Raw genomic sequence first — 24,843 nt, 5'->3', positions numbered from 1 at the left:
TTAACACAAACCAGAGTTTTTAATTTTCTCCTCCAACAAACTGTGGACAACACAGATATACAAGATAGAGGTATCCAAACATGTTAAATAACAATATTATTAATATCATTATTGTAACATTAATAACATGGAATGTAGTACTCTCCATTCACATTGTTTTTTTTTAACTTTTAGTTTATTTTATGAAACATGTCAAATAAATAAATGGCTCTATATCATCTGTCGCTGACAGCTATATGAATATATATATGAATCTTGGATGAAGATGAACAGGCAGGTAAAACACAAGAGCTCACTACCTCTCATCCCTTCCAGTCCGTCCTCACACGTTTTGTTCTCTTTAATAGCCCTGTCTCAGCCCAAACACACACACTCGCTCAGAAAAAAACGTCTTTAAGTGCATGTCTGCGTGTGCAAAATTATTACACCTTCTTTGGAAATCAGACACAAGGAAAACATATCTGCTGTCTCACGTCAAACTGCTTTTATTGGCTGCCGAGCCCTTTTCTAAACACTTGAGTCAGTTAAAACCGAATGACGACAATGGGTGAATTACTGCATCCTTCACACAGGTGGCTCGTCTGTTGTTACTTGAGGATCCTTATCTTGTCCTGGAGACGAACACACACGACAGAAACATCTAAAAGCACCAATGACAGAAACAGGAAGGGGTCCACTGCAAAGACCAGCTACAACATAGACGAGAGAAGAAATCCCTCTCCACTCATGTAGTCCGCTTCCCCTCTGTTCTTCCAAGGATCAGAGAGTTTTTGTTTTTTTTATTGTGCCTCTATGTCTGAACGCATGTCTTCAGTCTGTGCTGTGGTTCTCCAGCTCGGAGATGATGGTGATCAGGTTCTGAAGGCCAAATATGTAGCCACTGTCCTGGCCCTCGTGGACGACGCTGTCCTCCCGGTAATGTCTGCAGGTGGTGTGAGCAAAGTCTATCATTCTCACGTCCACCATGGGGCTGTGGGGGTCTGAGCGGGACAGGCGGGTCTGGCTGATACCTGAGCTCCCGCTGCTGCTGCTGCTGCTGCTGGAGCAGCTGCTGCTGGCGTCGCTGGATGTGGAGGGATTGTGTGGGAAGCCGAGCGCTCCCGCGACTTCGCCCACCTCCTCCTCCTCCTCCTCCTCTTCCATTTCTGGTCCGGCTTCCTCGTCCTCGTCCTCATCCTCCTCCTCCTCCTCCTCATCTTCTTCTTCTTCAGAGAGTCCACCCTCAGTGCGTCTTCGTGTGTGCTTTCTGTGCGGCGCCCCGTCGTAGATGATGAGCAGGGAACTGGAGTAAAAGCGGTAGGATTCGCAGGCTTCCAGGGCGGCCTGCATCTCTCGGAGTCTGCTCAGCACCGGGGAAAGGAGTTCACGTCTCAGACGAAGCCCGCTGTGGAAGAACTGGAACAAAGCCTCCTTGAAGTCCGGCAGGGTCAGCTTGCGGCCGTGGTACTTGTTCATGAACATCAGCTGGTCGGTGTCAGACTGGTAGACCTGCAGTGGTGGAAATACGCGGAGGAGTTAGAAAAGGTGCAGAAAAACTCCCAGAGAGAGAAATTTAAATAAAACTTGATTCATTCCACCGTCCTTTGTTGCAAGTAAAATTCTAAATAATCCGATCACTAAATGAACTGTTCCAAACTTTGGAAATACAGAACATACACAACAATTTCTAAACTGCTTTCTGGAGTCAAACTGCTGATTTGACATTGTAGGTTTTGTACAGATTAACTAATGTATAATGTGTAACACAGAAAGCTGCTGGCAGGTGGATTTTTTTTTTTTTTTAGACCTAGTCTAGAAGTTTCCCCTAGATCTTAGTATTACAACAAGGCAACTCTCCACTGGCTGCAGACTTAAATTCAATATACAGAAGTAGGTGTTATTAATCTGCTCACCTGCATGCCGCAGAGGCGCACTCCTATCGTAGCTGACGTGCTCTGCTGGCACTTGCGGATCTGCATGGCCTTCTTCTCCTCGGTGGCATCGTCTCCATGCTGTCGCGTGCCCATCTTCAGGTCCAGCACACATGGCACGGTGTGTCGCCAGGTCAGGTTTTCAAGCAGAATGAATTCTGTGAAAATGAGTTAAGGAGCCGAAATCCATGGCTTTCGTCCACACTAATCATCTTACAACTTTAATCTGAGGCCAGATTAAAAGAAAAAAAAGATTTTCCCTCTACTTATGTTTTTCTTATTTTGCTAGAACTTGTATATATACAAAATATATCAAGTCATAGTGATAAGAAGGAAGTGATAGGAGCATATAACCGTTTGAGTTGTCTTAAATAAGTAGGTGTTGGATTGTTCTGGTCGTTCGGGGCCCAGGACACACGTCATGTCTTCTGGCTCGGAAAAACTCTGATGTATTCAGACACGATCTCAAGTTATTGCCGTCTCACTCCACTGCGATATTAAATGTTGAGAAGACGTTTTGATAACAGTGCAGCCGTCAGTCAGCGAAAAGGATACTGTACTGATTGCGGTGCTTGGCGTTCTCCTTCATCCTCTGCAGGTGCTGCTGGTGACACTTGAGGCTCCATGGGTTGTGTTTCAGCTGCGGGACGGCGTTGCTGTGACTGTGATCCAGTCTGTAATAGAGCACCTCGGCCTGCTGCAGCCACTCCAGCTCCATGTCCTCCTGCAGCTTGTGAACACTAAACGAGACAGACAGAGAATAAGATCCTCGTTAGATTTCCATACAAAGCAAAAAAAAAAAAAAACTGTCTCAGCTATTGCATGTGTAAATATTTAAACTACGACAGAGCAGAGCGTAAAAATAATGGCATAAAAAAAGAGGCATTCAGAGAAGTAGTTTCTCTCACAATCACTCATGCGTTCAAACATCAGTCTCCTGTGTTTAATCATAAACCCGTATTGTTCTTCTAGTCGTTTCTTCACTTCTGGTGTCAAAGTTTTTAGTTTAATGCACTTGCATCTACTGCAGTTATATAACCCTGAAACTGTGACCATCCCTGTGGCTGCCAAGGCCAAGGATCAGCGCTTTGGTGTATTTAGGGACAGTTTTGCCTTAGGATGTATGTGTAAGTCAATGTGTGCGTCATTAGTCGCATCAACGTGAGCCTTGAGAATAAAGCTCAACCATTCACGGAAAACTAAAGATCAGTTTAAATACGTCACAGTTGCATAACGGCCGCATCATCTTAAATCTTACTTAGGTGAACTACAAGAAAATGACTTGATGCATCAGCCACGCGCTCTATATTATCATGGGTAACAAGTCAACAGCCATGTGTGTTGGGCCATTTGATTTTGTCTCACCTCTTGTCCTTGTCTTTACGGAAATGGCGGCTTCGGCCGTCTTTGCTGTAATGTTCGCTGTCCACAAGCAGCGAGGACGCCATCATTTTCCCCCACGTCAGCACCTTGCTCTTGGCCTCGCAGTCGGCCGAGGGGTCCTTGTTCTCTAAATCTGCCGCGGGGTCGCTGTGTAGGGGGTAGGCGATGAGGCAAAGATTCCCTTCTTCATCCTCCTCGAAGCTCACAGACACCACACCTGAGGCGAGAACGGAGACAGAGTGTCCTAATCTTTCAGACTTGGTTTCATTGAGCAGTGAAGAAAAAGATGTCTAACGAAATGAAAATCAGAGCACAATAAAGCTGATGAGACAAGCGACCTGCGCTCGTGTAACACCTGGACAAATAGTGCGTGAATACAGACACGGATTTATGTATGTGTGTATGAGTATATTCAAATAACAGTCCAAGCACAAAAGACAAAAGGATGCCAAATTGAGGTCAGAATAATGTTTATTCGTTTCCATCAATTTCACCTCCACACCACACGATCAGAAACACACGTCATGCAAAAACCACCAAAAACCACCGATGTTAACTTAGTATCAGCTCCGAAAAAGACCATGACAAATTAAAATCAGTGTGACAGCAAAGCCTGAGAAAAAAATGAAGCTCCCAGATCAACAGCACAGTAAGTCCAGCAAGCGTAGTAAAAATTTTCATGATTTCCCATTTGTTTATGTCCTAAACAGCCACACCCTTTCCTCCTTATGGTGTCACTAGTGCGGCTCAAGGAGAAGTCAAGACAAGCTGGGGACAACTCCTAGGTGCCTAGGTATTATATGTATGTGTTTATCTGTTTATTGTAGATATGATGCATTATTCTTTCTTGTTTTCGTATGTATTATTTTGTGTTGTTATATGTTGTGCTGAGATGCCACAAAATATAATAATGCAATAGAAGGAGAAAGGCACGAGTTTGACTTCATCATTCCACGATTACATGAGTTCATGTTGCAGCTCAGTATCTCGGAGGGGAATGTCTGAAGCAGTAGCGGGGCTTTCAGGGTCATCAGAGGAAAGTAGTTGCTGTGTATCATCTTACATTTCTCTGCTGGGGACACAAAAGAACCAGCTGAACTGGGCCATGAGACCGTGTCTTGGGTAACATTTACGTGCCACAGCACGCTGGGGTGGAAAGTGACACAGAGACAGATTCTTAGTCACCGTGACCCCTCCTGTTTGCTAACGTCGCCCACTGCTCTTGAAAGCTGAGGTGATGACTCGGTCAAACCTGTCGACTAATCCACAAAGTGGAAGCGCTACTTGTGTCGACTACTAGGCGACCTCCTCCAGTTCCTATTTTGGGATCAGAACAAGGGCTAATTTCAATTTGCATCTTTTTTTTTCCACGCCGGCCTTGTGCTGGGAAAAAAAAAACGGTAGCACCCCTCTGCTCACCTGACTTACCTGTCTTAGTGCAGCCTTCTACAAAGAGGACTTGCTGTACAGTTTATAGGAGGCTTTGAAGGTCTCAGCTACAGCACCCTCTTGTGGCTCAGTTTGGTACAGCCTCATAAAAACAACACTAAGGTATGCACACTGTTCGGAGCTCGGTTTCCTAAAAATCTCAAAGTCTACACAACCTGCAGAGTTATGAGTAGGTTCTGGAAATCAAATCCCTGTCACACATGCGTGTAAGGTTAACAAAAAAACATGCATATTAACACAACACACCAACAACACAAAGGTTAGAAATATAAAAGATTTCATTACCTCTGTACTGGGGGGTGAATTTCCTCATTGCAGCAGGAAGACTCTTGTAGAACTGGTGTTCGCGGGGGATCAGGGGCTTGCAGATGGTCTGCTCCCCGAAGCGCAGGACGCAGGAATGCCCCCCCACCTGGTGCACGAAGGGCTCAAGCATCACCCCTTTATCCATGTAGCACTGCTGGTGCTGCAGCTGATTTTGCAGCTGCTGCTTTTGCTTTTCCTCTGCATCCATGGCCTCCTGGGCCTGAGCCTCGACAGCCGGACTCATCCTCCTCTGGCCCTGACCACACTACCGCGGGCATTAGCCTCCTCACGCACGCACACACAATGCGGTGGGGGCCGTATCTGACGGGGGGAAAGCTGCAGATCCACTAGAGGACTAGTCCTGGTGCGTCGCGTTGAGATGGCAGGTTTGTGCAAGTTATTCCCACGATGTCTTCAGAGGCTGTTGTTGTGAGGAGGGTCTGCTTTGTGCTGTCAGGGGTTCTGCCTGGTCGAAAACAAAGACAGAAAGGAGGAAATGGAGGAAAGACTGAACAGACAGCTCTGGTTTGGTGGCTATTTAATTCCTTTCAGCGCCTTGTGCGGCGGTTACTGTAGCTGAGTGGAAACAGAAAGTAGTTCTATGCCCTTTAAATTCTAAGGCATGGACATATACGCGACTGCAGCAGATAAGGCAAACAGAGACAGATCCTGCTTGTGGCTCCGCTGCAGACCGAACGCTTTCTGACAGCTGAGAGCTGGCTCTCGACTGGTAAAGCCCTCACAAGCCAGACGCTCGACCCGCCCCATCACAAGCAGTCCACCAATCACGCGCGTCCAAAGCAGGTTGTTGGGTGGTAACCCTTTGAGGCAAAGAAGCAAGCAAACAAAGACAGCGGTGGGAGGAGGGAGTCTGGGGGGGAAGGGAGAGAGGAAGGAAGAATGAAAACAAGAGCGGAGGGTGAAGCTGAACTCAGCTGTTTCTGTCTGTGTGACAGCAGGGCTTTAACAAGCTGACAGAACAAGCAGTCCTATTTCCTCATATAAAGTCAGGTGAAGGGAAACGCAGACATGCAAACAGTAGTCAAATGTGAGCAAAGCTACAGACTAAACATGTGCCCTGAGAGAAACTTGCTTAGAAATGCTCTTCACACATTTTACACTGCATAGTACAAACATGGCCGTGCTTTCGTGGTGATGTTTAACCGACAGCTCTAATTGATTGTTTAGTGTATTGAATTACTGTTAAGCTACCAAACGATCATTCAATTCTGTTGATGCTAAAAACTGCAATTTAATACTTAATAATTCATATTTTAACCTTTGAAAAAAAGACTCGAATGTAGCTAAATACTGTACAAATACACTGATAGAGCAAGAAAATCAGTTGCGGTGGAATAGCAACATCCTCATTTTCAATTTCGAGGATTCTTTCAAATATCAGGTCATGGTCAAGATGACATGAGGTGAGCAGGGGTGACGTGCTGGGCTGAGCTTGTGCTCAGACAAGGGTGGAAACTATAATCCTCATGTAGCACCCTCCCAGTCTTTTCTTGATACAGATTATCATGGCAGACAAAAGACATCTGATGAGTCCAGACGCTATCTGCTGTCTCCATTCGAGAGAGTCCACCTTTAAAGTGCTGGTGGGAAAGCACAGATAAATTCAAAGTGTATTGTTACAGAAACATGTAAGATGGTTAAGCGTAAGCCTCCGTGTTTGCATCTCTTGTGGTGTGTGTGTGTTGTTTTGTTTTTTTACTTGTGTACGTGGATTTGTGTGTGCTGTAGTTTGTCACCAGCAGAGTCGGCACTAATCTCTCTAATCCTGCCTCTTGGAACACAAGGGCAAAACTGGCCACGGCAAACAAGCAGAAAATAGACAACGTTACACTTAAATATCCACGTATCTCAAAAATAGCACACAGGCACCTTTGCAACCCGCGAACACTCTTCTAACCACGCTCCTTATCAGGGACATTTTCTGCTGGTTCTGTAATCTCCAACTCCATGTGATCCTTTATTTCTGTGTCAGTAAAGCCAAACTAACCACAGACGCTGTCACTGACACGTTTCTTTTTTGTGTGTCAGGTGGCTACACAAGATTTAACGCCTGATTTGATATAGTAATATTCTATAATAATACCTGCTAACGGCTTGAAGCAAACACTGACCCGTGGCATTAGGACCCTTAATTACATCAGTATTTTACGACCATGTGTTTGTCCTGCTGTGCAAACACGAAACAATGTCAATGTCAACACCTGCATTGCCTGCTATATTAAAATTAGAGAGCTGCAAATGACTGACAGTTGGCAGGAGATTAAATGCAAGATGCCGGAGTGTCGCTATTCAGACGAACAGTTGAGGACAGGTCTGGCCGCAGCAAAACAAGCGCTATAAACGTTATGTACGTCCGCATTTAAACACATAGGTCACCTCTTTTTTGGAGCTGTCAGAGTTCATGCACTCCTCTCATCCTTAATACACCCGCAACTGACACCCACAACTGCGAACAGGCGTGGACATTAAGATTCATGGATGTATGCAAATCATTTGAAATGTTTAATGGAATAAGCAATAAACTTTTTAATGTTTCCAATAAGATTTAACGGGCGCATGATGCAACCGAAGCCCAAATTGGAAAATGACTAATAATAACCGCATGGAGGAAATTACACAGACACTGACAGGAATAAAAATAAGTGAGAGTCGAATGGCCACTGTGACCTTGAAAGAAATGGGCCACGTAGGCGACGGCACGGGGCAGTTAGCAGGGCTTTTCACATTTGTGCTGAACCACGTGACAGTTACTAACAAAGACGCTGAAATGCGCAGGTGACAGGAAGCTGGACTCCAGCCGCAACAGCTGTGTGGTTAGAAGATGCTTCCCGATAAGATCTTTTTTGACCCTGACGAAAGAAACTCTCACCTCAAGTCAACTTTATTTATATAGCGCTTTAAACAACAGCTACAGCCGAGACAAAGTGCTGCACATGAATAAAATAAGAGCATAAGACACAAAACAATTAAAAGCAATAAAATAATAAAAAACATTAAAAAAAAAACAATAGAAAATGATAATAATAATAAAAGAAAGAACTAAAAGCACCAAACAAGGGCAGACTCTCACACTGGACTGAGCGCAAAGGAATAAAAATGGGTTTTAAGACGAGTTTTAAAGAAGAGTCATTCTGAATGCCCATAAAACACACAATAAACAAAAATGGTGCAATGATTGAGTAGAAAGGTCGGTCAATAGTGAGAATAGCAAAGATAAAGGCCAACGTCTCAGTTACTGGTATTCAACACTTTTTCTGTAGGTGTTGTCATATAACTTACTGTAATAAATGAAGTGGTGATGGCAGTTAAGCCAACAAACACGTTCACTATAGTCACCTCTTGAGTCTCGGAGGCAATGATATGAAAAGAATGAGAGATAATTGCTACTATTAGAACAAACATTTTATCCTGAAACTCATGCTATTGCAAAGGTCTTTTATTCACGCATGTTCCGCTCTTTGACCCGTGGAGGTAATTAAGATCATCTTAATTCTGTGGTAACACAGCAGCTAAGGAGACAGCATATAAGCAGGTGTCATATCAAGCAGGTCTATGTTCTGTTGAACCAAGGCTGTAGCACCTTCAGGCAGCTTTTCAGCAAGTATTTGGACAGTTACACATTATTTGATCTCCAGGCAGTGCAAGCATTTAAGCTCCAATTGTGAGCTTTAGTTTGAGTACATTTACATCAACACTCAAAGAGCTGTACAACATTTAATTTCCATTCAACACCGAATGCCAAAATTGTGAAGGTTCAGTCGCTAGAAACTTGGACACTCCAAGTTTCTTAAACGACAAAACATCAGTTCATATGTAAAAGACTTTGAAACATTGGATCGACGCGAATTGAGTAAAGACAGGACCATGCAACTGAAGAGAATATTATTAAAAACAACTGAGAAAACACCTTTTTGAGTGCACATGTTTTCCTTCTCATCAATCAAAAGAAATCTTCATGACCAGAACCATACGGAGATGCCAAAATAAGGCAGACCTCAATAAAAGAAAGGACAGATTGCAGTTTAAAAAACAAACAAAAAGGTGAAAGAAAAAATCGGCCACTATCAATGTGATGGAAAGCTGACAGCGAGGACAAAAACGGTGCAGCTCATGACCACCTCACACTCACTCACACACAAACAAGGTGATGCTCGGTTTGACCGGCACTAATGGCTTCACCACTGACAGAAGCAACACAATGGATGTGGAGATATAAAAGAGACTTTCTGTGGGCTCAGATTCAGCCCAGTACAACAAAACTCATTGGGTGACAACTGATCATACACCAGGACAGTCATCTTTCATGGCAAAAGTGATGAAAGAGGTTAAATTTTGCAGACTGGCTGAGTTAGTCACCAAATCTCAATCTAATTGACCTGTGTTTCAGCTGCAGATGGACCTTACAATGAGGAAGAGCTGAAGGTGGCTCCAGTGAAGGCCTGGGAGAGCGTCAACAGAGAGGAGATATAAGGCATCTTCTAATGTCTCCGAGGACAAGACTTCAGAAAGTCGTTAAATTAATGATCTTTTACTTGGAATATCATCTTTCAATATTATATGTACACGGACATACTTAAATTAAAGCAGGCGTGGTATTATAACATCAATTGTTTTACGTAAAGAGCTGAAAACATAAAACCATCTTAATATTTACAGTCTGGACATTTTGTGCTGGTCTGGTTTTGGGCTGGTCAGGGTGAGGTCTCTCTTTTGCCCTTACGTAGTCATTGTTTTTAGAGGTGGACGCTAATATAGGTGTGCATTTAGGTCTAAAAGAAATTCAAGATACCACAGGGGAAACAGAGAAACAATCTTATAAACGACTAACCCATTCATGTGTAAATGCACAAAATGAATGTTTGGCACATCCTTAGAATTTTGTCCAAGTTCAACAGTGCTATTTTGGGTGTTTTTATACTCTTCACATTATATGCTACAAGAGTCTTACAAGATTTAGGAGGAAACAAATAATCTTAATGAGGTGGCATGAGTCTGGATTTTCCGGGATCAATGGCCAAAAAGGAAAGAGACTACTGTGCCTGTGCAGAAAACACTCAGAAGGCAACACACATGCAGACATGTGTGTCATTTCAATATATACATTGCAGAAATTGCATACGAAGACCAAATCATCTCAACACCCTAACACACACACACACATATAGACGCTCCTAGCCTGGCGGCTGGCGCGGGGGAAGTGGAAAAAGACTGATCTTACCTGGGTGGAGATTTGCGGGGTCATTTTCCAGACTGATCTCCTCACATCACATCAAGCCAGATAAACCCGCTAACCAAATCCTCGTGGGTCACCAAACACCTAATCCCCCACTAAAAATACCACATGCCATAGGCAATTCAGGACACAGAGTAGCTATTAATAAAAGAAGTCTGCGCCATGCCAAATGCAACAAACAAAGGAAGGAAAAAATGTATTGGCTACCACTATGAAAAGCAAGGGCAGGCACAAGCTTACAGCTTCCCTCACTGGTATCTGAAACAACACGGCTGTATAGATGAGTCACAGATATCCGTTTATTCTCTACTCATCACTGAAATATACTGTGCATTTAGACACTAGCATAAATGTGGATATGATTATAAAACCAAGTGACAAAACATATCTTCAACACAGAGCTAGGCTGCCACTATACATGATAAAACACTGTGACTATGACTTACTGTGTGATATTTAAATGCATGTGCATGTCTGTGAGCGATGGGTAGGAGGTATCAGCAATCAGCAATGAGGTCTTCTCTCACACACACACACACACACACACACACAGTGTGTAAAGTGAAATTAAGGTTTGATGAGTTGCTGGTCAAATTAACTCAGCAATCAAAATAACCTGTGTGGAGATTTCTGGGCTCGATTTCCAGACAGGTCGGCTTCAAATAACAACTTTATAGACAAAGGATAACATTGTATAAATTATTGCATGTTTAAATACCTGAAGCACTGCCTTTAACTGGAAGCAAGCAGTGTAAATGGTGGACAGCTCTGAGAGATTTGATGAGCACGGATTAACATTTAATAGTGCACTGAAAAATACCTTTCTGACTCTCAAAACACAGCTACAGCATTAATAATGGCTGAACTGCATTAAGGTATGGGATGTCCACGGTCCTGGCTAGGTTGACTGGTAATTGAAATGTGAGGGGTAGCATTAATCTTGTTCTAACTGTATTTTTTTTTTTTTTCTAAGATGACAAAATGTCTACCCTAACAAACACTGATTGTCATTCTACAGCCCGGGTGTAGTTGTTGTTGGTTCAGGGAAATAGAAAGTGTAATAGAAATGGGAAAAACTGAAGATATGTCATGTAAAAGGTTGAAGATAGGCAGGCGAGCAAAAATAAAGACGGTTGGTGAGGTACAACTTATGGGCACAAAGTTGGGAGGAGGATTACAGCTGCGAGTGTGAGTGTTCTAAGGAAGAAGCGAGAACTTGTCCTGGAAGACATCAATCTCCTGACAGCGAAAAACAAAGCTGCATTAACAAGGCAAATTATTTGCAATGGTGCCAAGAGCAAAGGGATGCCAACCCAAACAGAGTCTGAAGACTCTGGCGAAGGAGGTGGCTGTCTCTTTTTACTTTATTTACTACAAAAAAAGAACCCACAGGACTGACAAACAAGACGAGAGGATTCCTAATGCTTTAATGCTTCTCTTTGAAAGCATTGTGAGGTCTTCTTAGTACTCGCTAATCCAACAGTGACTGGATGATGAGTCACTGAATTACAGCAGTATTATAAAGATGGGAAGCTCAACGACTGTGCAGGATACAGGAACGTGGACGTCACATACTTCCTGGATTTTGGCTTCGCCACATACTCCGTCTCACGCATGCACACATTGTCACACCGACTCATTAGACAGAGATTGAGCTGCCTCCATACCAGTGACACAACACAGTTAATCAGCTCTAGTCTGGCACAGAACTGCTGAATGCCTCATACACACAGTGGGTTTTGTTGTCGAAAAAAAAATATTAAACATAAACTGACATCAGCTTAAGCTGTTAAACCAATCATTACTTTGGTAGAATACATTTTTTTATTATTTTCACAAACTGCCTGAACAGTCCGATTAAACTCATATTCCGTCTGCTGTTTTGTGTCTAGGATTTGGCCGACGCAGTCCTCGACTGGACTATTTCCAGAGTCGTTTGGCTGTGTTTCTCCTCTGTAGCTGAGAACTAACTCACACTCTTTAGTTCAGTTTCTAGGAACCAAAGCGTGGGGGTTAGGGCAGAGACAGAGCAGCAGAGAAGCTTCTTCTCTTCCCCTAAAATACAATGTTTTAGCGGAAGAAAACCTCTGGCTGACCTTCTGTTATATGGACCATGCACAAAAACGTCTTCAATTCTTAAGGAAAACATAAGTTATTTTCTTCACAGACTTTCGAGAGAATTTGAAATTAAGCAAGCAGTCATTTCCATGAATAGGAAAAGATATTTCAGAAGTAGAGGGCATGTATGTGTTTCTCTCAAAATCAAACCAGCACGGTCCAAAAAAAGTTAAATCAAAGTTTATGTTCACTATTGTCCCTTCATGTTCGGCAAAAAGCTTGGAGGTGAGTTACATGTTGGAGCCTGTTTACATATCACTCACAAGCACCCAGCCAGGCCAGGCCAGATACAGTTTTCAACTTGGGTGTATGTCAACAATACAAGTACTCAACACATTCTAGCTTTACATGCAGTGGCATAACAGTGCGGGTGCTGAAAGCCTTCTAAGATAATACGCAGCAGATGCTGCAGTTGCAAAAAGGCAACAACAACGTGTGTATCAGTTGCTTTTACATCTTAGTAATTTGTCTTTAAATTTTGCATCACAATTCTGGTCCAAGACCAGCTTCAGACACAGTTATCATGCAGTCAAGTGGAGTGTCTCTATGTCTGAGACAGTTTCAGAGTCTGCATTCGTTTAACCTTGCAGGTAGGAAGCCAGACTTCACAATAATTTAGCCACAAAAATATAACCGATGCAAACAATGTTTTGAAATAAAAGAAACTGTCTTGATTAACACACAGAAATCATTTAAAAATGTTTTGAATCTTTTTAATTATTCGGTGCACGCTCACTTATTAGTCACACTATTTGACAGTGCTAGGTCAGTATTTGAAAGGAGACATTGTTCGCAAAGTTTTTTCTAATAAAATAAAAGCAAATAAATAGATTTCTGTGTCTGGGTTTTCCATATAAACCTAAACAGGTTTATACAGAGATGCTGAAAGCCTCAAGGGCTGCACACACAAAGTGACAAGAGACGAACGAATGTTGATGATGCAGAGAAGGAACAACACAGAGCAGCAAGTCAAACCAATGTCAGCTGTGAGGCAACAAACTTGAGGCGACAACTGATGGAAATGATTGACTCGTGACACAAGCACACAGTTCCCCACATATTTCTGGACTGGTTCCCACGACTTTTTTTAAAAAAAAGGAGAGAGAGAGTAGCAACGAGAAGGAAAGCTCTGCTTGTTTCACCTACAAGGAGATGGTAGATGAGCGGATCGCTTTACATGTGGACACGGCTTTACTTTTATCTGGTGAATGATCAGAAGGGGTGAAGGAAATAAAAGCTGCAAATAGCAGAGAAGTTTGGATTGACCTCCCCGCAGATAAGTTGAAAGGGTTCTTGAAACTGAGACGGAGTCCTACGAATGGTCTTAGGAGGAAGAAAGGTGTCAAGGTGGTAAAATAATCAAAGCCCATGCCTTTCATATCAACCTGACACAGAGGCTTACATATCAGAAATTCTCATGCTACTGAGCTATTCGGAATATGTGTGTGTGCTTGTGTCCACGTGTATCCTTGACATTTCCTCACATCCAAGGTTTGTCATCTCCTGCCTTCTAACGCCCCATATGAGGCGACTGGATCAGGGACTTCGCAATCACCAGCACACTGGCACATCCCGTAGACCAAATATAAACACACACACCTCTCTCACAATAAATAACAGCACTCATACACCTTATCGCGGACTATAAAAAGCAGGGAGCTGACATAAACACAACGGCATGCCCCCTCTTTGCATATACTCACATTGTTTGGCCTAGCCAAACAAAATTTGGACGCAGCTATTTCTTACCCAAAAAGGATAGGCTGTGGCGATGGTGACAGCACACTATGAAACCATGCCTAATATTTATGTGCAAAAGATGAAACAAAGCCACGCTTACACAACAACCACACAACAAACAAATACAAACAAAGCCAAAAATAACTCTTATATTAAAACCGGGCAAATATTTTAGGAAGTAGGAAAGTAGGAAACAACAAGGAAGAAGTGAACACTGTTAGAACGAGTGAAGCCTAATACAGCCCAGACTGAGGCAAAAGCAAAGCCACGGCTTGAAATCTAATATCACCATATTAAAAGAAATATGATCATTGCAGCGAGAAGACAAGCTGCGACTTCTCCCAGGACACCTAATACTGTAAACCAACTCGGCATGAAGAAAGCACACAGTCATTGGCTTTAGTGACTGCTGCCCAGATGAATATTAATCCTTGGAAAAAGCCCACACACGTGCAAAAACTTAATACGGTATGGTAAGGCCCTCACAACGTGGAGCTTGGTGCTCTGTCTCTAAAAAGCTGCAAGCAAGCATATACATAAATATATTTACTGTGATGGACACAAGAGAGGTTATCACACACAAGTCCACTGGACCACTGCAATATTGACATGTTGGCTGGTTACTGTCACACCGTGGTGAGGGTGTCTTGTCTTGGGGTTGTTTTGTCATGTCATTTCCTGTTTTATTTTGAAAAGTAACTCTCCTCTTGTTTCAGGTCACTTGCCCTTCCTCATGTGTCACCAGTCTGATTGTCTTCCCTGATTCCTGATTGTGTCCACCTGTCCCCTATTTCCCTCCATGTGTTTAAGTAGTCTGTGTTCCCCTTGTCTCGTGCCAGAGTGTCGTCTTCGTCAACCTTCTCGTGCTTCACTTCACGTTTTCTTCCCAAGTAATTTTCATGTAAGCCTGTGAATCCTCTCGGAGAGATTACTTTGATTTGTTTAGTCTTTTCTTAGCCTTTTTCCTCAGTTCTGAGGTTCCTCCTTTCGGAGTGTTTTGTGTTTATTTTATGAATTGTTTCTTCATTTTGAATTTTCCTCCCTTTGGAGAGTTTTTTTGTTTTCCCTGATTTGAATTACGTCCAGGAATTTTTGTGGCCATTTGTTGTCCCTCTGTAAGGGATCTCTGTACATTCCAATTAAAGTCCCTAGTCATCTCTGCATACTGAGTCCTGAGTGCTGCTTCGAGTCCCGGCCTGACAGTTACACTTTGGTGCAGTCCAATAGAAACATATTGGACCCCTTTTATGTGGTGACACAACCAAAATACACATATACAGGTGCCGAGCAAGCGACTTTTTTGTCAAATGTTCTACAGCGATGTATGCTTTAAAACTCACACACACACACGCTCTATTTGCAAGCAAGCACTTAACAACTTTTATTAAAACTATATGTAGGTCAATGCACAATCTACCATGGCCACCTACCACTATCAGCACAGAAATTCGGAGTGAGAAAATGAAATGCATAGTGGGTTTACGGCTTGAGTGGGCAGGGACGTTGGCCGTTATAAAGCAGTGTGGGCTGCGCTGGCAGCAGTGCAGCCTGTGTAAGTGCCACAGACAGCTCTGCAGTGCAGTGGTTGTGTGTGCACGTGAGGAAGAACGCACATGTCAGAGGATTAAGAAGAGTCCGTCCACATCCCCCTCTGAAGACCCCCCCCCCCCCCCCACCCCCTCCGGGCAAAAATCTGCACCCCTTGCTGCACTAATGCAGCCATCATTTCTATCCCTTTGACAACTGAACATCCAGTCCTCAATCTTTCCAAAACCACAGCATTCAAACCACTGTAATAAGCACTTCATCCCTCAAAGCAGCAGACTGCTCAGCAAACACACAAAATATGTCCACTGCAGCTGGTGTCTAAAGAAGGAAACATCCGTTCTGAAACAAAATATGTTATTGGGTTATATAAATATGTTGTCAACTTCAATACCCACTATTCACCTCTCATTTCCTAGTTCTCCTAAAATTGAAATAACCCTCTGACTCGAGTCCCATTACTGTGTGCTTGTTGTCCTGAGATAAAACTGTGCACCTGGATAATGAGCACCGCAGGTGGTAGGCTAGCTGGATTATCAAGAGTGTGGCAAGGCTCATGCGGTTTGCGGTGATGTGTCTGAGGAATGTCTCTGAATTGTTGCTGATGGGTATGTTTGATGTTGTTCCAAAGAGGTGACTGGAGAACACACAAAGCCCACGGAGGGTCAGAAAAAAGGACATCGTGATGATGTACAGAAGAAACATCATTCAACCCCACTTGTATCTGTTTGTTTTTTGTTTGTTTTTTTTAAACCACTTTTGCTTCATTTGCATACTTTCTCAGGTAAAACTGTAAACAGGGTTTAAAAAAAGACTATGTCAGTTGAGGTACTAGGAAGCAAATCAAGTAAATCAGGTTAGCCTATTACAATGACCTGAAAAAACAATAAATAATGCTGAGAGGCAGAAACGTATGTAATGTAGAGACAGTTCTGAATGTCTGCTGTGTTGTCAAAGGCTAATGAACACAATGCTGTCTGGTAATGATCACATTTCAATAAGTCTGTCTCTCCAGTTATATGACAGTGGTTTGATAATTCAACTATAATATAATTCAAATATCACATATATCAGTGGTTGGTAGATGTAGCTAGAATAGATAGTGCAGACAGAAACTCCCAAATGAAGTAAGATAAGGTTCTTGGACGAGATAACTTAGATAGAAACCTAATGAAAATTAGTTTTAGATTTATCGTCGTGTCTGTATGTCATGTTACCAGCTTAGGGCCGTGAGAGGAAGTGTACCCACAAAACTGGAAACTTATCAAGGTTATTTCAGAGCAAAAGAATAAGATATGATACATTTAGACACCAGCAGCAGGGTCACCGGCATTCAACTTGTAAACTCACTGAACATTTACTCTTTTGTTCTTGTTAATGAGTTGAATTATGAGTTCCTGCACATGATTTAAAAAAAGGCATTTTACTTTTCAGAGCTCCCACATACACAAATGGAGGGCTGAGTTGTCATGATGAAGCAAAGGCCTTGTTAGATTCATGTGCAGTATCTTATTTGATGAAACGGACTGTGACTTAATTAGACTTAATAACTAGCACAGATTAGTAAATGCATTAGCTTATTGAATCGTAAAGGTTTAAAAGGATAAGAATATACCAGTCTGGCAAAATTATTACTTCGACTGCAATTGGATGACTGGATTGTTTATTCTATATTTACTAATATAAAATATATAATAAGTAGTGGATATAGTGGATGTGTGGTTCTATGTTGTTTCTGGAAATGGGATAGTTTTGTATCCTGCTCTCCTAAGCGAGCTAGGCATACGCTGGAAAAGCCAGAGGGTCGCAACATGTCCCTGGCAGCAGAGCGAGCAAGGAGTGGCTGTGGCTAATGAGGGAACATGCTGGTTGGGAAGCACACTAAAGGCAAAGCTGACTGAGTAGTTTTAGTAATTGCTACGTGGTTTGGTCCGGGTTCTGGTCAAGTCCGCATGTAGCGGGGCAACCTCAAGACCCTTTGTAGATTCATTTTGCACTTGGGTGTGCAGGTCGTGGTTCAGTCCTGTATCCTCATCTCTCACCCCCTACCTGAACCAGGGTCTGTATCCTTATCGTTCTATTTATTTTGACCCAAACCCTGATTAACTTTTTCTCGTGGTGTTAAGTTACAATACTCCAACTGATGAGGACATTTACATCTAGTGTTTTGCATAAGGCAAAGGAGCCTAAAGATCGGATCTGGGATGATGAAAGAGTCCCAGGAGTCATGATAACTTGGGGCAAAATATTAAAAATCAAAGACCTACCTTAAGATGTAACAACCGTGGCGTTGTTCAGTGTGCACAAAGAACCACGGCTAGGCTCCATCTACCTGTAAATCACACACGAATACATTAACAAGACTTACAAACTGTTACAAATACAATTACAAATAATTCTTTTCATTTTTCCAGGTTAAAATTAAAAACAAAAAATATTTGATATGGTAGATGCTATTACAGTGCTGACAACATCGATTCCAACTTTGTTCATCTGCCCATGTGGAGCAAACAAAGGCAGATTGGGATATTATTGTGAGAACTTATAAATCAAACTATTTATACCGCCTGACTCTCAAAAGGTGCACCCTTAATGCAGCTAGAAAGAAAGACTCCCTAACTGGTCAGATGTAGGCCACACAATGAAGGGAATAACAATGCTTTGGGTGCTCCGGTTCTATAACTGGAAGCTATCACAAAGAGAAACCAGGACCCTCAGTGGCAAAAATAGATAAAAGAGTGTCCCGGGCTTATCGAGAGGGAGAAAAGTCCTCGCAGTAGAGAGATGTGGGACATTATGTTAGTCAGATGCCACATAAATACACCTGGCATAACCAATAACTACTTGGGCAGTCCAGTCACAGTGGGAATAGCGGATAAATATAAACTCATTAATCCCTCAAAAGAAGGGCACTAAATAAAAGTCTGCCTGAATGCTAGGATGTGAGCTACAGGGAGTGAAGTGGAAGGAGGAATGACGCTGGCAAAGGCCCAGGATTGTGCCATAGCCACTCAGAGCAGGTCGGCCACTTGAATGGAAAGGCTTCATGCAGTGTCCTCTCAATGACAAATACCTTCTCTGTCCAACTGGTTTCCCTGGCACGGGCCAACAATCCATCCCAATGCTGAACCTTGCAGAACCACGGTCCTCATTTCAAACTGCTCTCACAATAAGTAAGCAAAAAAAAAATTAAGCTGGTGAGGAGATTATGATGTTCAGTCTCAGGATTAAAACTCGTCACACGTTCCATGACTGAAAGCTGGTGACTAACTGGTAAGTCGCAGTCATAAAAGGGAACGCAGCCCTGTTGGATCAGGGTAAGTACCTGAATTATTCAGGGGGGTCAAAGAAGCAATGTTGGCTCTAGGCTGCCACCTTTCTTTGATTCTTTGGCCTGAAGCAGCGTCACGGTGTTGCCTTCTCTCCCTGACATGGTTCTTGACCATATCCAGTATCAAGTCTCTGTTTCTACCTACTTCTTTTTTTGTTTTTTATCCTAGATGGAAGCTTTTCTGTGCAGTGTTGTGTATGAGGTTTTAATGCAACCGCTGCCTTTGATAAAAAAGCATATTTGGTATTATTTTAGTAGCCTGATTAGTATGAAATATATCTGCCCTCGCTTGCATTTTTTTTCACCGTGACAACATCTACCTGAACAGTGAAGTATGTGACCACATCTCACAACTCAGAGTACACAGGGACATTGAAAGATGCCCTAAAACACAAAATGAAAACATATTTTCCTAAAAGCGCCCTTAAAAACTTCACAAATCCCAGTGAGCAACTATGCCAACGAACAGAGCAGTGGCTACATGAGTACGTGTAACGAGAGCTCCCAGATCAGGGGTTTGTGAGATTAACAGGAGATGAATGACAACTCCAAAAAAGATGTCTGCCTTTAGGGGATCAGTGAATGAGATGCTAGCCGTGTTGTGGTTTACGAGTTAGGGTAATCGAAGGAGAAAAGCCACTACAAAGGCAAGGATTGTTGAAATTCCTTTAAAATAAAGTCAAACTGAGACTTAGGACGGTTACCCTCCATGACTTGCGATCCAGAACTGGATAAATGCCTTTCCCAACATTGTAATACTGTAAAGTACACATCTGTCCAGCGAGGACGGGCTGTGTGTGTGTCATGTGATCAAAGAATTGGACTTTCCATGAAGTTGGCCTTGTAGTGAGCAAGCTCGTAAGCATTTTTGCAGGGCACAGTCTATTAGAGACTACCGCTGCTCCCAATTATGACCTCTTTTCAACAAATAAAGTTTATGTAGCATCTTGGGATTTATTCATCACTTTTTACCAGAACTGAAAGTTTCCTGCGTGTGACCTCATCCAGGATGTACGCCACTGGGGAAAATTTCCAGCTGGTGGGTTGTCAAATAATTCTAAAATATCTGTATTCTTTTATGTCCAATTTATCTTTGTTCCTTATGATTCGATTCAGAAAGACATCTTACACCGGTATTTTCTCTGCAGAGACAACGTAGACTCAGTGGCTTCCTCAATTTTGCTGAGGTTTGTTACGGGAGTAGTAGCAGCAAAAACAGACATCAGTATGACCAACAAATTAATCCAAAAGGCTGGACATGTGATTGGTAGGAAACTGGAGACGTTTGTCTCGGTGAAGGACAGGAGGTCACTGAATAAACTGCTCTCTATTATGGACAATCCATCGCATCCACTACACTAAACATTAGAGAGAGAGCTCATTCCCCAGCAGACTGATTCAGCTCTTCTCCCATAGTGAACACGACAGAACTTCTTTTATTCCTTACTCTGTCCAGCTGTTTAACAGCTCGTCTGTTTGTAACAATTAAGCTACTACGACCAATTAATTTCCGTTGTGGATCATTAAAGTTTGTCGAAGTCCAAGTCTAATTTGTTTTCAAGCGAGGGAATATAAAGGACGGGTGTGTTGGATTGCGCCATGTTTTATAGACAGCACATGGAGCAAACCTATAAGTGGTGCTGTCAGTTGAATGTAAATCCTCTCATTTCTATGTTATGGGCCACTACTGTTGATATATGGAGAAGGCCTGCTCCCTGTATCGATAAATAGGGCGTGTTGTAGGCTAATGAAAACACAGCAATTAGTACAGGTCACTACTGACCAAAAATAGTAATATAATTTTGAATACTACATCCTATTTCTGCTGTTAGATCACTAAAATCAAACACAATCATTCTTCACAGTGTGGTGCAGGATTTATATAAAAAAATATATATATATATATATATACACAAAACATTTATCATGACTATGTGACTCACTGAATTACATCAGTGCTAAAGATGATGAAACATGTTTGTGTCGGTGTGTGTACATGCGCCGTGGCAAAGGAAAATGAGTAAATGACTGAGAGATATCTCGTGCTAAAATTTATTTTTAGACTGAAGAGAGCTTGTCGTCATTAATGCAACCACCCGGCTGTATTATCGCAGCATGGGGGGGAAGCCTGCCATGCAAGACCATAAGCATGTAAGGGAACCCTCAGCATATCTTGTGTTATGTAAGGGCTAAACAGGAGTCATATCCATTAAGGGAGGCTCCCATTATTTCTAATGGACTCACGTGAAAAAGGCCATTAATTTGTGTTACTATGTGATTTCAGAACTTTTCCTTAGGGAAAGTTTTCTGCTCTTTTCTATTATTGTAACTGAATACATTATAGTTTTATACGGTCGATTTAACAAAAAAAAGGCAGTTAAAGATGTAAAATATGTCAAATGATGTCTGGTATTTTAGAGATCAATCTATTTTTTGATTGAATAAACATACAGCAAATTAAGCAACTAGAAACTTAGAAGATATTAGCAGATATACTTATTAATACAACTATCACAGACTATCACACTTACATAAACAGTCTCCCCCTAGCTAACTTTCATTGCACATATATTTTCCATTCACATACAGTACTTGCAAACTTACTCTTGACGGGTAAAAAAAAAAAAAAGTAATAATTTTTCAGTCTTCACAGTTAATGCTAACAGTACACAAACCTAACCGTTGTTAAATTAGCCAGTAACCTTGGTTACGGAGAAAGTGTCAGCCCAGGTAAATAACCCAAAACTGGTCGGTCTCGTTTTGTTCGTTACCTTCGGCGATATGTAGATATTTTCCATGACGTTACTTTTACAACAGATCAGTCTCCAAACAGTGTAACTACACAGGAAGGCCGAGCTGTGCTCAAATTAAACATTACCTCTTCTCCCCCTGTTGGTTAACGGACCCTCCTCGTGTGCATTTTCCGGTTTTGCCAGGATGATTCTGATTGGCCCCCTACTCCGGAAGTGGCTGTTTTGATGCTATGGCAACCAGGGGGCGGGGCCTACAACAGCCATAGAGACCACAGAGCTAAAAAAAAAAAAAAATGTTTTTTAAAAGTGAGGAGGAGGACAGTGGGTGGAAACGGATAAATGAATTTTCTTTGAGTACTTTCAATTTATGGCTTCTTTGCAGTAGTTATCTCACAGATTCCAAGTGAATATAAAAAACTGGCACAGGATACAATGCATTTGTAAACTTAAAAATACTTGACATAGTCAAAAGCAAATAGAGACGGCTCTTTTTTAAATGCTGAGTCTATGTATGTGCATATTGTCAATATGAACCGTATTTGCACAAATTAAAATTAAAGTTGCAAAAGGAAAATTTTAAATACACACTTATTAACTGTGGTATATGAAGTATTTCTGTATTTTCTCCACTACAGATCAACTAGTACGTTACACCACTGGCAAATAAGTCAAAAACAACTTAATTGTCAATACTGACATGAGCAACACATGCAGGACTGAAATAAGTCGACACTGCCTATAAGTGACAGCCAAATGTCTGTATTACAATATTTATATTAGAGGCAATCATGTCTGACATCTATTACAATGGTTGAGGAGCAGAGTTACATAACAGGTCGTGAACCTGAGCCTGCAGAGAGTGTGGGGCAAGAAGCCAGGCTCCAGACAGATATGAATAGACAAACGCTGTGTGTATGTGTGTGTGTGTGTGCCTGTGTGAGACTGAGAGAGTGAGACAGAGAGGGGGGGGTGAGGAACGGGGTGGGGAGACACTTTCTCTGCGTCCGAAAGTGTTTACCTTCATCTCAGATTCTCTCCCTGGTGTATTACTTCTATTTTAAATTTGAACATCTACTAAGCGTTTGACAGATGGTGGGAAAACCACCAATGCATTGCCCATGTGAGAAAAACAGTGCACGTGCACAGCGGCGCACACACACAATTTGCACGAGAGAAAAGGGGAAGACTGAAAATCTTAACATGGAAAACTCTGAAATGCTCTTCTTGGCATTGGTGCGTTAGGTAACAAGTCATTAACCCGTGAGACCTCTGTGAACATATGAACATGTGAATGTGATGCGTTTGAGATTTTAACTTGGGAAGTCCGCAGAGGGGACCGGTGCACCTGGTACTGTCAGTCTGCAGAGGATGATGTCAACGAACTTCATCTGGCTGGGAACATGGAAAGTCCAGGACAGTAAGCTGCACATTCGTTCTCACCACTGACCCGCATGTGATCCTCTAGATTGCTACACTGTCGGCTATAAGTGGGGAAAAAAAAAAGGAAGCAACAATTTCATAAACTTTGATGAACTCTGATGATATTAAATCTGCAGCACAGAAAACTATTAATTATGTCATTTTTTTTGTTATTCTTGCTAATTTGTTTAAATTTCTTGTACAATCGTCCAAAAAACATGCACAAATTTACCACATAAGCAGAATTTTTCTTTTCGTTACATAAGCACGCATGAGCCTCCTCTTCAGCAACATTGTTTCCCAGAGAACAAAAGAACAATGACAGCAATCTTCTCTCAATTGCAGCTTTGATATAATGACGTCGATTGGCACCCAGGCATTTGCGAAGGTCAGCTCAGCGCAGGGAAAGAACAACACCGATCCGGACGACGACATCTTTGCAGACTGACCCAGAGAAACGAGTCCCCCCCCTAATGTCCTTGGAGCTCGTTCAAGGAACATTGAGTGGGTTTGTTACTTTCTACTCAGTCGGTCTGAGAAGACAATGCCTCGTTTTGTCTCAAAGGACAAAGGCGAGGTCACACTTTGTATCCACACACAGCCTTCTTTTGTCACACTGGGACTGCATGCATCGTGGTGGGTTATGTCAGAAGGCCTCCTCAGAAAGACAATCTTAGAAAACAAAAAAAAAATCTGTTCTGTGGTTTTGGTATCAGTGACTTCTTTTTTTTTTCTTTTTTAAATCCTTTCTAGAACAAGATAAACAGGTTAAGAATTCCCTGCAACACGTCAGCGTCGTGTTATCTTGTCGAAAGCTGGAGTCAGTCAGCTTGTTTGACAACCTCTTTCGCAGAATTGCAGCTCTGATACTGGCTCACTTAAATGGATTGAAGTCATTATTAATGCTATTAACGTCATAACGTTACTAGCATTCATTCCACCTGTGAAATAATCAAAGCTCATATCATGACATTGAAATGGTCTGCTATTATACATTTGTACAATCTGTAATTTTGCAAGCGGATGAATTTCTAGCCATGCCCCGTTTCCTTCAGCATTTTTTATCTGTGATTTACACAGACAGGATTCTAAGGCATCTATCATGGAGACTGGGTGAAAACAATTCGCCTCGTTAAAGACAGTGTTGTTCTTCTGGTTCTATCATGGGACGGACCTTTGGCACAGTGAGGTCACATTTCTCTCAGAGAAATGCCGCTTTTTAGATTAAGGAGAAGGGCCTTTCCCAAGAGCACGATTCATCGCGGGCTTTTGTTAATGAGTGAAAAGGCGACAGTTACATCCAGTGTAGGTTTGGGTGTAGCTGAGCGGAAACCCCAGGGCTGACACAGGACTTGCTCGGGGGGGATTATATTGTACGTCACAGCTGGCCCGGGAGCAGCAGGGGTTCCCCAGGGAGGAGATGAAGGAAGTTGCTGGAGACAGGGAGGTTTGAACATCTCTGCAGTCCTTGTGGATAAAAGTTTAAATCTTACTCTTTAAAATAACATTTGCAAAGTCTGAATCAAGGCTCATAACATTAACCACTCTACTATTTAAAATAAATATAAGACTTTGCTCATATCTTCAAAAAGTATGCGTCGCTCGTTTACCGGGAAGACTGCTGCCCCCGTTATG

The 24,843-nt window shown here is 42.3% G+C and overlaps 1 protein-coding gene across 2 annotated transcripts; it reads right to left on the bottom strand.

The window, feature by feature from the left end:
• Positions 1–21,999, bottom strand: LOC125006792 (inositol hexakisphosphate kinase 2-like). Of its 2 annotated transcripts, none has more exons than XM_047583186.1 (7): positions 21,915–21,999; positions 17,973–18,037; positions 5,028–5,514; positions 3,276–3,510; positions 2,466–2,650; positions 1,893–2,068; positions 1–1,488 (listed from the first exon to the last, which is right to left on the bottom strand). In XM_047583186.1, the coding sequence occupies exons 3-7, from the start codon at positions 5,290–5,292 to the stop codon at positions 811–813; spliced, it is 1,539 nt and encodes a 512-aa protein (XP_047439142.1). In that variant the 5' UTR covers positions 5,293–5,514; positions 17,973–18,037; positions 21,915–21,999; the 3' UTR covers positions 1–810. The 2 variants fall into 2 exon arrangements, with proteins under 2 accessions (XP_047439142.1, XP_047439143.1); XM_047583187.1 differs by having other exon boundaries at positions 21,808–21,919.
• Between the last annotated feature and the right edge of the window lie 2,844 nt (positions 22,000–24,843).

The sequence above is a fragment of the Mugil cephalus genome, chromosome 4 (genome assembly GCF_022458985.1).
Source record: "Mugil cephalus isolate CIBA_MC_2020 chromosome 4, CIBA_Mcephalus_1.1, whole genome shotgun sequence".
Taxonomy (NCBI): Eukaryota; Metazoa; Chordata; class Actinopteri; order Mugiliformes; family Mugilidae; genus Mugil; species Mugil cephalus.
Note: the sequence above shows the minus strand (reverse complement) of the source record. Positions and strands in the feature narration are given on the sequence as shown.

Excerpts from the sequence above, each read along its gene's own strand:
- LOC125006792 (XM_047583186.1), bottom strand. The coding sequence starts at position 5,292 with ATGAGTCCGGCTGTCGAGGCTCAGGCCCAGGAGGCCATGGATGCAGAG. Across the intron at positions 3,511-5,027 it reads ATTCACCCCCCAGTACAGAG|GTGTGGTGTCTGTGAGCTTC; the intron begins GTAATGAAATCT and ends TTCTCGCCTCAG. Across the intron at positions 1,489-1,892 it reads TGCGCCTCTGCGGCATGCAG|GTCTACCAGTCTGACACCGA; the intron begins GTGAGCAGATTA and ends CCACCACTGCAG.